Source organism: Tetrao urogallus, assembly GCF_951394365.1.
Source record: "Tetrao urogallus genome assembly, chromosome: Z".
NCBI classification, from domain to species: Eukaryota; Metazoa; Chordata; class Aves; order Galliformes; family Phasianidae; genus Tetrao; species Tetrao urogallus.
Window position 1 is genome coordinate 18,709,787 of NC_136816.1, and position 14,209 is coordinate 18,723,995.

At 37.9% G+C, this 14,209-nt stretch overlaps 1 protein-coding gene across 1 annotated transcript; it reads right to left on the reverse strand.

The window, feature by feature from the left end:
• Positions 1 to 216: 216 nt before the first annotated feature.
• On the reverse strand, positions 217 to 13,736 carry LOC306956898 (S-adenosylmethionine synthase-like; the record flags this gene model as incomplete). Its single annotated transcript, XM_079548232.1, has 8 exons — positions 217 to 319; positions 3,143 to 3,276; positions 4,973 to 5,155; positions 6,640 to 6,858; positions 8,731 to 8,874; positions 9,602 to 9,714; positions 10,572 to 10,694; positions 13,664 to 13,736. 8 exons carry the CDS (start codon positions 13,734 to 13,736, stop codon positions 217 to 219), a joined length of 1,092 nt encoding a protein of 363 aa, XP_079404358.1.
• Between the last annotated feature and the right edge of the window lie 473 nt (positions 13,737 to 14,209).

The window sequence follows — 14,209 nt, forward strand, 5'->3', positions numbered from 1 at the left end:
TGTTCATGTTACCAAAGACAAAGCTGGAGTATGCTGGATAGAGCTGCATGCGTTTGAAGTTGAAAGTTAGAATTTGAATACATATGATTTTTAGTACACCTGTTAGCTACACAGTGTCATTTTAAAACAAGAGTAGGTGCAGTCTTTATGTGAACAGCTTGAAGTTGTACCTGATTGTCAAACCACCTGTCAGTTAACTGAAGCATTCTGAAAAGCTTAATACACAAGCTTTTTGGGTATTTCCCATGTAAATTCTTCTCTCCCAAAGTGCCCATAGCATGCTGTTTTTTGATAGATTGGCCTCTTCAAATCCAGCTCCCTAAATGAAAAGAAAAAAAAAAAATCCAACATGTTTTGTGATTTATATGTATCAGAGGGACAATTAGTAATATCCCTGGAAGAAAAATGAGTTAGGCATTGTTTCCTTGCACAGCCACACAGATTTATAGCAGTAAAAGTAGTAAGATGAGGGCTTCAATTTAAAGTAATTACAGTCAGCTTTATTCAGATCTATCAAATATGAATTAATAAGGCTTTTTAGACTTTGTGATGCAGAAGCACTGCAATAGGAATAAAGCTTAGGTGCAATTGTGCAAGCATTAATGTATTTTGTCTTATTTTAAGTGTACTACAGAATATTTTCTACTGTGCTATATGATGCTACTGTGCTATAAAGACAATGGTGATCTCAAAAGAAGCAAAGGTGCATGAAATAATTAGAATAGGGCTTAATAGCAATTATGATTAGATAAATAGTAAACATGCAAGTCATGATCATTGTTTTTCAGTCTGTACTATGTAGTGGACTGCAGCTATGCTAAATGGTTAGTCACAGGTATCCACACAGATGTTTCTCTTTATTATAAGGCCTGATACATTTTCTTCTATCTGTGCTTTCTTATATTTATTATTCTATTTAATTGCATTTGAAAGCATGTTTAAAATAGGTTGTCCTTACCTTGAAAACTGTCTTGGAAATAGCAGAGTAAGGAAAGAAAAGCAAATACTAGTAGCATAGTTAATCTATTTCAGATGGTAAAGGTATTACATATTCTCACACTTAAGGGATCATTTTGTTGATCTCATGGTATACAGCAGCTAAATCTCAAATATTTTCTGCAATATGATCAAACTCTCCAAGAGCCAGAGCGGTCATTTGTACTTGACCCTAGTAGAAAAGCCATTAAAATATGAGTTCTGACTAGATGAAAAGTGAAACAGCATGAAGTGTTTTGAGGCTTAGTTGCTCAGAACTGATAATCAGACCATTTAAATAACTTTGAAGGTCATGGGGTGAAGCTTAACAAGGAAATATTCACTATACAATGTTCTTGGTTTTGCTTGCTTGCTTCTCCTTTTGTAATGTTTTTATCATTTCAGGTTTAGGAAAATGTACGATAAAAATGTGGCATTTTTGAACACATTCAATCAAGGAAAGTGTCTGATAGTTACTGATGGTGATGAACTAACATAATTACAAAGGCACAGAGGAGTTTTAAGCTGTTAACACTTAGAAATGTTACCTGGCAACCTGAGTTGCTAAAATGCTTTGCATTATCTCAAAATATTTGTGGGGGAGGGGAATCTAGCTCTATTGTCAGTATATATGTTCAGGTAAGATCCTAAAAAGAAATGCAAAAGGTTGGCCCAACCAGAAAAATGTGTTGCTAAGGCTTGATTCTGAGAGCTGGCTCTCATTTCAAGGAACAAAAGGACCCCCCTATTCATTCATTCAGATGTTGGCATTTTACCCCTCAGAATAAAAGACAGTAAGGATTCCTACAGAATATAGTCTAGAATAGACTAGATAGATAGACTAGAAAGATATATAAATAGACTAGAAAATAGACTAGAATGATAGGAATAGCTCCAGAAGGAAAAGAGAAATAAATCATTTAGAGCAGTTCACTCAAATAAATGTGTTAACATTAAGCTAGTTTTAAAACTAGCATTGCTGAAAGTGACAAAGTGATTCTGTGATGCATGAAATCATACTCTTGCTGGTACTTATCTCAGACTTGAGCTCCAATGCCAAATTTTATGAAGCTTAATAAGGGATGAATTCACAGTGTGGTAGCTTCCTTAATAGGAAAAAAAGAGGTGAGAATCTGTCTAAAACACCTTCTTGCTCAGGCCCAGAAACATTTCAGAAAGATATATGGCTGAGTTGGCTGCAGGGGGTTTCTGTGTCCTCACTGACTACATGGTAGGCTCAATGACTCATGCTTCTGAACACAACTGAATTTTCACTTCAAGACAGTTCATTTCATGGTGGGCTTTTCCTTTTTTCTTTTTACTTTTCCCTTCCTTCCCCCCATCTCCCTCCCCCCCCTTTTTTTTAAACACAAGATACTTCAATCTCTTATCAAGGTTTATGAAAGTGTTTAAGAAATCTGTATTCCTTTTAAATCAAATTCAGTTGACTTCAAACAGGCTACGTAGGGCTGTATAACAACTATTGACAGGGTCTCATTGCTCAGATTTTCTGATGCAGAATAAAGGCTTGCAGAAGCTAGTAACTTAAAAATGTTATTTTCTCTTCTGGGCTAATGGCCAATATTCCCAGAAATGCAGTGGCAAACACTAAAACATCCCACTCATTTTAAAGGGACTGCTTGTGAAGTGAGGACACCAGAATCTTGTCATCTTGTGGCAACTGTCTCACAAACTGTTGCTATCTAAAGATTAAGGGCAGGGAGACCCTGTTTAATTTTCTTCAGTAAAGACCAGCCTTTCTGATGCCTTCCAGATAAATCTGGGCTTCGGAGGCTTACATACCCCTAAAACAGACTGTTTGAAAAACCTATCTGCATCTGATATTAAACTGTAATTGTACTTTATCAAGTATGCTGCTACCTGGCTAATAAACTGCAACACAACACACTACCACTGTTACTGAGAGATGAAACATTAAATAATTGACACAAGTCTTCCTTACTCAGTATCTTGTGACCAGATTTGAGAATTGGCCCTTTGTATATCATACTGAGTGTGTGGGAGAGGCAACAGCAGAAATGACAGCAATATTAGACATATGATGAAGGTGACTTTTGGGAGGTAAGAAGACAGAAACTTGAATATTAAACTGTTAGAAGAATATTAAGAATATGATTTATTTCACAAATACTAACAGCACACAAACCTTATGATAGCTCCAAGACGTAGATCAAAGTTTTTCTGTACAATCTCAAGCAGCTCTTCTTCAGATCTGTCTGAGGTTCCATAATGAAACACAGAGATTGCAAGAGGATGACTCAGACCAATAGCATATGATAGCTGTGGAAGACATGCATGTAACCCAGATGCAGTTAAAACACTCCTTCCTACATTTTGCCTCTGAGAGAGGAAATGGCTATCTCATTTATCAAGGGAAGATCACATGTACTTTCATATATATATATTCCCTATATATATATAGGGAATATGCTTTTGCTATTTGTCCTTTTAGTTAAGCCTAATGTTAGAACTAAAGTTAGGCCTCTTTTTTATTAACAAATAAGCTAGTAATTTTATGTCATACTAAATAAAACATATGTAGCATCTGTGACATTAAACAGCTGATCAATGGTAGTTCCCACCATTGTTTTAGCTTTTCAGTATTACAGGCTGGCTAGCAAGGAAACAATGTCTATTGCAAAGCCAGCTCAATTATCAGGCTAATTGAAGGCCAGCAAGGTCTTAATCCAGCATACAGCTACAACAGCACTGAAAACATGTTTCTAATTCTGTTTGATACGTTTTTATTTTCATTATCTTTAATCCAGACACCAATGATTTAACAAAACCTTTGCTTTTCTGCTCTCATTCTCTTCTCTCCTCCTTTCTTAGTTTCACTGTTAATATCTGACATCTCCAAGTTTGCTATTAACAACATTAGTCTTGCCATATCTAAAGCCAGGCTTGGGAATTTAAGGAGGATCTCTCAGAGTTCTGAAACAATAATATTCCCACCTGACTGAAGAATTAAGACAATGGTGTATGTGTTCCAAAATACCACTAAAAATGTGTATCCCAGGAAGCCAGATATCTTCTGTCACCTCAGAGAAGGGAATTAAAAAAAAAAAAAAGAAGAGAGATTTGCTAATGTGCACTCCCTGTTCTGTCTGCCCTTAACTTGTCTTACTGCACATATAAAACACATGCACACCTAAAGCAAGAGATCTTGTTCCTAATTGAGATGTCTGGCATTACATCACTGTGTATGTAAATAAAGGGTTCTTAAACTCATTTCTCCAGAAAAATACCAGCAAGATCACTGCTACATTTTAACATCCTGAGTTAAAGCTACTACGTAGCAGCTACTTGGAATAAATATGTATATAAACAAGTATTGCAAAATGCCTAGACAAATCTCCATGTTTTAGCATTCAGTTTGGGTTCCAACCAATAGCATAACTGTCTAGGTGCCAATAAAACACCTGCTTCCAGCTGAGACTTAGGAGTCCCAAAAATTCATACCCAAGGAAGGAAATGCATTTCTTCTGATGATGAAAGCTCTTCTTGTTTCAAACTTTTAAAAAACAAATATTCATATGATTGAATTTTATTTTTAGTCACACTTAGCACCATAGTGGAGTCCACTCACAGCAACTTTAGGGTATTTTCAAATACAGCTTAATGTGCTTTAAGATACAAATAATTTGGCTATTCAGAAGTGCGGATTACATAACAAAGACACTGCTAACATAACTGCGATGTGCAGTAAAGCCCAGTTTGAAGTGCTGGGAATGAATGTGTATGCAGAGCATCAGCTGAGTTGCTGCAGTAAAAGCAGTGATAATGCAAAGAGGTGCTGGGAGCAGGGATAGCAACACAACTGGAGAAAGAACATTACTGAGAACACTCCTTGTTCCAGGTGCTTTCTGGTCTTAGACTGGACTGTGACTGAGATTGCAAGCATGTGTTCTGAAGGAATGGCCACACAAGGGATAGATTGTCTGTTATGGTCTATTAATTTCACAGTTGCTCTTACCTGTATTAATACTCTTTTACAGAGACCAGCTTTCACCAGAGATTTTGCAACCCATCGAGCTGCATATGCTGCAGAACGATCAACTTTGGATGGGTCTTTTCCAGAGAAAGCTCCTCCACCATGGGCTCCCCAACCTCCATATGTATCAACAATGATCTTCCTACCAGTCAGACCAGCATCACTCTGCAGAACAAGCAATTGAATACTCATGAAACACAACAGTTCATCCAATTCCATACTAAGTTATTGGGTATCGTTTTGTTTTGTTGTATTTTCCACAAAGAGAACTTAATGTTCAGCACATTTGTTTTTGCTTACAACTGTTTAATGAATGAGCTCTACAGGACTGGATTATTTTTCACTAACTGATGGTACCATCACTGTTGGTAACATCTGTGATGCAATAACTTTTGAAGATAAGAATGTGGCATAACAGTAAACATTACAAAAAGACTGCTCCCTGCAAATTCACAGTGTCAAAGTACTGATCTATTACTTCACTACACGTGACAACGGTGAAGAATTTAGAAAGACAAAAGTCTTGCTGAAGAACAGATCATATGTAGCCTAAGAGGTCAACAAGATCCATTTACATACACATACTACAGAGGAAGAATTAATTTCATGGGTCTACAGTTCAGAGCTGTGTAGGACAAGAGCACTGAAATACTATGAGTTCACCAAACAGTTCTCTGGTGGCACAAGAGCAATTTGGTATTTCTCCTTTCTTCTTCCTGTCTGCCTTTGTCCTTAGCAACACTTTTGCATGCTGTTTGGCCTACTTCCCATGACTTGATGAGATGTTTTAACTTATTCAGCCAGCAGAGAATTACTGCCTTTCTGTGAGATTAATAAAGTTAGTGACTGCAAGCTGATAAATGAACTCGGAATGTCAAGAAATTCCATCTTGAAAGAGCACAAACTGTATTAATCCACTAACTTTAAATATTCAAATAAATGATACCAGAGTAACACTGATATTTATTCTTCAGTGAAAGCAGTTTCTCTACTTCACCACAGTATGAGCACACCTTGTAGTTTTGGTCCTTCCTGAAACACCTTTTACAAAACTGAAAAAAAAGTGCAGCAAGACTTTTTACCTTTTCATAGTAACGACCTGCTTATAACTTCCTAGCTCCTGGAAAGTAGAACACAAGTCAAATTCTGATGAGTGCTGAGGGGCTTGGTGCATTAAGGTCTCCACTGAAATTTGTGCAGCTTTTCTGAATAATTCAAATATGGAAATATACACATATATAAAAACCCATTTGTAGAAGGTGTTGTTAATTCTGAGTCTTTTTGTTTGTTTCTTTGTGTGTGTGTGTGTGCATTTGTTTCTTTGTTTTACTGTGAAAGCACAGACAAACCACTTGTCAGATATTTTAACATGTAACTTAAAGGCTGACTTTTGGTCATTTAAAAACACCTTCTGGGACCAATACAGAGATTTTGACATTTGGCTATCCAGGCATGTAAAGCTCAGTTTCAATGCAAGCTGTCCAGTACAAAAAGTTCAGTAGCAGTGACTGAAGATTCCTGAAAAATATTTACGCTTTATTCATTGAAGGTATACCAGTGCAAGAGAACATTTAGAAACATGTGGCAAAGTTTGTTCAGGCTCTCTGAATCCAAGTCTCTTTATCCTTTCTACTTTCAAAGCACCATACCTTAGGACCACCTTCTACAAATTTCTCACTTGGAAGGAGATGATAAATTGTGTCTTCATCGAGATACTTCTCTGGAATGACTTCTTTAACAACTTTCTCCATTAGCTCCTTTTGTATGTGTTGTAGAGGTACATCTGGGGCATGATGTACTGAGATCACAACTGTATGCACTCGGATGGGTTCCACTGCTCCATCACTCTCCTTGTATTCCATAGTGACCTGGAAAGAAAAAAAGGTACCAAATCAAGGCCAGGAATACCCTTAGAGCACACTTCTTCATGTAGAACACTAGTCTGAAAATTTAGAAAGAACTTCATAGTTCTTTTCTACAGCAAATAATAATAATAATAGTAACAATAATAAGTGCAGGGAAAGGGGAAGAAAAATATTATTGCTGACATTTAGTATCACTGTAGGAAAAGTGCTAAAGCATCATTACCACAAGTAAAGGATATTGCCTGTATTTACACATACAGTAAAAAAAAAAAAAAAAAAAGACGAATCACTTCCATACAGAAGGATTCTGCCTAGGATTGTTCCTGGCAGAAGCTAAACTCATTTAGTTTTGCATGGTAAGATAACTTCAAATAGTAAGCCTCCAAAGTAAAATCAAAATAACATCTGGAGATCTCTGCTGAAGTGAGTAAATGTGGTTGATGATATGGTGATCTGTATTCTTCACTACCCTTTGAACAGCTTTTATATACGTACAAATACATGACACTGCTCCACCTTTAGCGTTCTTGTAGACTAAGATTTCTCTAGTTTTCTACCCTCCAAGCAAGTTTGGATACATACAATGAGAAGAAACCAGTCTATTCACACTGCCAACAAAAGGTACAGGTTATCCATGTTGCTGTACTGCTGCTGTAACAGCTGTAGCAGTATAATTCAGTACAGTTCATTTGCATCAAAGCAATAGAATATAAGAATAGGACAATGTGCTGCCTTGGAAGTGTAACATTCGTGGATTTCCACTCCTCTTCTGCAGACTTGAAAGCCTGGAAGGACAGCCTTTTAGACAGACCAAGTGCACTATTGTTACAGTGTGCCTCAGTGACTCATCTACTCTGTAACACAGCCATCAGTGGCTCTGATCATTAGTCCATGTGTCCAGATCTGGAGCCCCCAGTACAAGAAAGACAGAGAGCTGTTGGAGAGGGTCCAGAGGAGAGCCATGAAGATGATCAGGGGACTGGAGCACCTCCCTATGAAGACAGGTTGAGGGAGCTGGGCTTGTTCAGCATGAAGAAAAGAAGGGCTGCAGGGTGACCTCACTGCAGCCTTTCAATACGTAAAGGGGGCCTACAAACAGGAGGGGAATCAACTCTTTGAAAAGGTAGATAACTGCAGAAAGGGGAAATGGCTTTAAGTTGAGGGAGGGAAGATTGAGGTTGGATGTCAGGGGGAAGTTCTTTACTGTGAGAATGGTGAGGTGCTGGAACAGGCTGCCCAGAGAGGTTGTGGATGCCCCATCCCTGGAGGTGTTCAAGGCCAGATTGGATGTGGCCCTGGGCAGCCTGGTCTGGTATTAAATGGGGAGGTTGGTGGCCATGCATGCGGCAGGGGGTTGGAGATTCATGATCCTTGAGGTCCCTTCCAACCCTGGCCATTCTGTGATTCTATGATTCTGTGATTAGTCAAATAAGCATGTATGGAGTTTCACACAGGAACAGACCTGTTTTGTCTGACTGAGAAACTGCTTTTTATCAATCCGAAATTCTGGAATATAGATGTTTATGCAGAAAATAAAAACAAAAACAAACAAACAAAACTTGTTAGTAATGTGTTAATCTTCCTAATCACCAGAGGAAAAGAAGCAAAATACCAGAGTTAATTTGAAGAAAACTGTAAAGACAATGGCAGAACAGATTAAACCTCCCATATGTGTTACACACAAATGCACCTTGTGAAATCCAGCTCACCTTGGAATATGAAAATAACACTATCATTTTTAAAATATATGTGTATATACATGTATTAAATATTACATATAAATATTCCAGTTTAGTAACAGACAGGGAAAGTGACTACTGTACTTACTCACCGTGAAAGTTTGTAAACTAATATCTATGCATTTACTTTACAAACCTGTGTTTTTCCATCTGGTCTAACCCAGGGCCATGTTCCATTTCGTTCCAGATCCTTTATCCTTGAAGTAAGCTTATGTGCCAGGAGGACTGTTAAGGGCATACATTCCTCAGTTTCATCAGTGGCATAACCAAACATCAAACCCTGCATTGAAATACAGGGAATTAAGCCACCCATTTCCATGTTCTCTTTTAGTTTCTGCACGTCTTTGCCACAAAATACTTTAAAATCAGCCAAATCTAGAAACAGACAGCAGTAACTTGCAGAATGACTACACTTGGAGGCATAACCAGCCTGAAATTACACCTATGTGTCTGCACTGCATGAGAATGAGAGTTACAGAAAGGCCTGCTTCCCAAGCGTGATGTAATCATCCGCAAGAATTCACTGCAGAGGCCTAACAGCCATAAAGCTCATGGAGTCTGGTCTGCCTTTTCCCCATTCGCGACAACTGAAATAATGCAGCCTGAGAAGCAGAACCAGGCCTCTTTCACAGGACGTGAAAGACCAGCACTGCCATCTACTGATCAAAAGCTTAATTGTAGCTCTAACCAGCAGCGCCACTGGAGAAGACATTCTCAGAGAAGTTAGTGACGACTATGTCATTTCTTGTACTTGTTTGACTGGTTGGTTTGCTTTGTTTTTGGCAGATTATGGTTTTGGTTGGTTTAATGGCTTGAGTTTTTTTGTTTGTTTGTTTGGTCTGTTTGTTTGTTTTTGCACTTCTGATGGTTAAGAGAATACAAAGTATTTGGCTTTAATTCTTACGCTTAAATTTCTGCAGTGCCCATAAAGGAAAGTGTCTGTCTAGCTCAAATCTAACTGCTTGTGCACACGCTTCATTTCAGTGTCTAGAATAAAATCCCATTACCTGATCCCCTGCTCCAATGTCATCGTCACTCTTGCCATGGGAGACAGCGTGCTTGATCTCTTGACACTGTTGCTCTAAGGCCACTAGAACTGTGCAAGTCTTATGGTCCAATCCTAGTGAAGGTATTTTTGGGAAGTGAGGTCATATAATTTTGAGAGTTTACCATCCACTAAAAAAGCTTTTGGGGATTATCTACTTACCTTGGCTAAAACTTCAATAAACCTAAGTATACAACTTTCCTACACCATCATGGTTTTGTACTGCTAACAAAAGCAGACAATATGAGCATATTGGTTTTACAGTACTAGGATCTGGGCAAGTTGCAGTTGAAATGAGCTTTTTAAACTGACAGGTCAAGTGTAACCCTAGCTGCCCCACAAAAGCTTGTGACAGTGCTTATATACAGATGCCTAGGGTTCAAACCACATGTGGAAAATGTTACCAGAAATTGTTACTCTTTTGTTGTTGCTATTGCTTCAAGTTCTAGAATTGGAGAAAAACTATGCAAGTAATATATGAAAAGGGAAAACTGAAAGAAAATAGTTGTGTTGGGGATTAAATTGCTGAAATGAAGCTACCATGGGAAAATGTATACATAAAGTACATAAAGAATTCCCTTGGAAATTAAACTCAAGTTTTGTAGGCTTATTTGCCCCAAGGGCAGGGATCATCAAGGCTTAAGCTTTCACTGTATAGACCTGTGATGTAACTACTTTTAGATAACTGAGTAAACACTAGTTTTTCTTTAACAGAGGAGAAGGGAGTAGATAGTCTTTTGAAGAATAAGTGTTTTGTGAATATTCTACCTCCAAGTAGCTTCTTCAGCATCTGCACAAAAATATGTATCAACATCTGTGCATTTTTCTTGCAGGTTAGACGTACATTTTGTTTCATTTTTAAGCAGATTATAGAAACAAGATTTTGGCCACATGCAGAGCAGATCCAACAATGAATGAAAGAAGGATCTCACCTTTAGAAGAGTCATCATACCCTATCCTCTTAAGGGTCTCTCTTACAATTTGTTGGTAATCTACTATAGCCCGGGATGTGATCTCTCCACAAAGCAAAATCATTCCAGTTTTTGCCACACATTCTGCAGGAAAAAAAACAAGAAAGAAAGACATAAAGAAAAAAGTAAGAATTCTACTGCTGCTATTTTTACAATTGCACAAGATGATGCTGAATAAGGTTTCCTATAAAAATGATTGCTTATTGGGGAAACTCAGAGAATACCTTAGCTTAAGTATATGTCTGTGTGCCATTACTCTTCTCTTAAACTGATACCAACATAAAAATCATTTCAAGGTGGGTTCATTCAGTGCAATTATCCTATCTCCACAGTAGCAGCAGCAAATATCTGTAAGAACAGGTCCATTATATAGACTTATAATATATTATATATATTATATAGACTTATTATATTATTATATAGACTCCAAATGCTTTCCTGGTCCATTTTCAGCTCAGGGACCTTCTGAAGATAGAGGGACGTAACTTATTAACAGACAGCTTTACTAATCTGTGATGGATTTTTGCTACGCTGATTCACCCAGTTGCCTCTGGCAACCATGAAAACTTCTAGCATCTACAGCAGCCTGACATGGGAAGCTCCACAACTACATTACAGTTCTGTGCAGAATCATTTCATATTCCAAGCATCATTGCAGCCTTCAAATTTCATAGAATCACAGAATTGGTTGAGTTGTAAGGGATCCTTAAAGGTCATCTAGTCCAGCACCCCTGCAATGAACAGGGATATATTCTCCATTTGGTGTTAAACATATAGCAATCAATCACAAAATCTTCACCACAGCAATAAAATCTACAATTACATGGCTTTATTTCATATTCCATTCAATCATCCCTTTAGGAAAGTAGAAAACTAGTCTAAACTATTCACTGACAGACATTGTATGGCAGTGTTGTTAGTCTTCCCAGTAATTTTTTCTTCCTATAGGGACAGAGAAATAAACAAACTACACACATTATTCAAGAGAGGTATCCACGGATTTACTTACTAGCTTAATTAAATTCTCAGTTCCACTATCCCTTAACTTAATAGAAATCTCAAACACTGAGTATTACAACTGAGGACTGACTCTGTTAACAAGACCACACCTCCAAGAGCTTGCAATGAACTCCAAACCTAACCAACTACACTTGTGATTAAGTGTGCTCTTTTTCCCCTTACATAAGCCTACACTGAGTTTCATCCTTCAATTTTAACATCCAGTCATCATCTTGTTTGAATAATTGCATTTGCTTTCAAAACTAAGTATTACAGGAAGGAATATACTATGAAATTGCGCAACTATGGACTGCAGTATCACAGCAAGGTGACCAAACTAACATCAATTGACAATTTAGGTTAGATAATCCATACAAGCAGCTAAGAACATAGTACAGGGCAACCTTTCTCTGTTTGCAAGAAGAATATTGAACTATACTGAACTACCAAGCTATATATATCTCACATGGTATCTCTGGATGACACCACGACCATGATAATACAGTAGCCCTAAATGAATACAGTACATCAAATCTAAGCAGTGGTAGCACAACAGTACAGAGTATTCTGGTACCATTATTTTCACACTCAGTTCTGTGCTCATTGACTAGCTATTATTTTCCTGTCTGCCTCACCGTAGTAGGCTGTTTATGTCTGTGAGACATGTATTGCACTGTGATTCCTCTGCTGGGAGAAGAGACCTCGTATTTCAGGCGGGATGAAGAGAAGAACCACTCTCAACTAATCCTGTGTGATCCCTACCTAAAGGGAAAGCCTTACTGGAAGAACACAGAGTTGTGGATCTTAGGGCTGAGAAATGGCAAAATAAGGCTCCGCTCATCACCAACAGTCCGTACAAACTCTCTCAGGCCCATTGCAGCCCAGCAAATCTTGGTAATTATGAAAAACTTCACAGCATGAAGATGTTATTTTAGAATCATAATAGGAATGGTTCATCTTGCTACATTTGCTTTTCATTTTGACCAAAATTAATGTAAACAAAAGAAAATGTGGCTCAGGAACTGCACTCTACCAGCCACAAATACCTCAGCCCCAGCAACACTCCTATCTGCTCTATCCAAGAGAAATTTACCATATAAGGTTTAGAGCTCCTCACTTGGGGATTGATTTCTTAAATGTTTAGGCCTCCCCAAAACAACATTTTGAACTTAACTACTGGGCAGAAATTTCCATTTTCTCTTTTGTACTGTCATGGTTTATAATTAGTAAAGTTTCTCTCTTGACTCTGATTTATTGGACACATCGGGAAGGAACTTTTACTCTCAAGAAACCATTTGGCTTCATTTAATCAGAGAGGAAACAGAATACCTATTTTGCTTTAGCTGCATGCTACTGGCACTCCTTATTGCCTTGACTTTACTGTTATATGTTGACAGCACACAAACAGGCCAGCTCCCTCCTGCCACAATGAGGCATTGCCAGATTAACAATTCAGAAATTCATGTGCAGAGATGTTGCTAGTGACAATATCCAGTGTAGAATACAGGTAGACTTAACAGAAAGTCACCCCAAAAAATACAAGCTCGTTTGATCAGAATCACACCAAAACAAACTGTGCATTTATCTTCCTGTGAGCCAAGGGCATCACCGTGGTTCTGTAAAAGCACAGTATGCATCTATTTAGCACTTCTGGATTTTATTAATACATTTTACTCAGTAACCCAGGAAATACATTCTCAGACACACTGTTTCTCAATTCTTTTTTTCCCTAGTTTTCTTAAACTCCTCATAATAATTAGCTCTGTTATCCCCAGTTTTCCCTGACACCAGTGACTTCTCCTGAGAAGTTTTCTACATTTTATCATTTTTAATTTGTAGTGAAATACTCTATATTCTTTTTCCTGTTTATGCCTTGCAGTCTTTTGCTCTCCGTTCTCCTCACAGTTACTATGTCAGTGCTGGCCTTTGGCTAACTGAGGAAGAACTGACTGCCAGCCAATCACTGTAAGAATTTTGGATGACAGGACATTTTTGGCAACATGGATTACTTGTCGTACTTCATTAATCTGTTTTTATGTCTGCATTGTACTTACCACAGGCAACCTTGGCATCTGGATCAATACTGAGATGAGCATCTAAAACAGCATCACTTATCTGATCACACATTTTGTCTAGAAGACAAAAAAAAAAAAAAAAAAGATGCAACTTTTCTATTTCCTGATAAAAACTGAAGTGATTTCTTAACATTTCATGTCCAGCAGCCAATATGTCACTGTTTATGGAGCCAAGAGCCAATTCGAGCAACTTAGAAGTCTGAGTCTCTCCTATCCTGTTTCCACACTTCTGCTCAAGTTAATCCAAACAAACATATCACTATCATCTGCAAGCACAAGCAGCATGCCAGGTGAGGGCACAAAGACAAAGTCTGTGAAGGCATTCTGGAATATTAGTTTCAGAAGGTGTAGTAGGTATCTCCTGAACACATATTTAACATATGCTCTTTCAGTAGTTCTTACCCATATATCATGCTAGTAACAGTCAGAGATTTGCACTTAAGATATCATTTATCCCTTTGCTACCTCCAGTTAGGGTCTCTGAGATCTCATGTGTCTACATTTTTTAAGGCAAGGGGTGTTGTT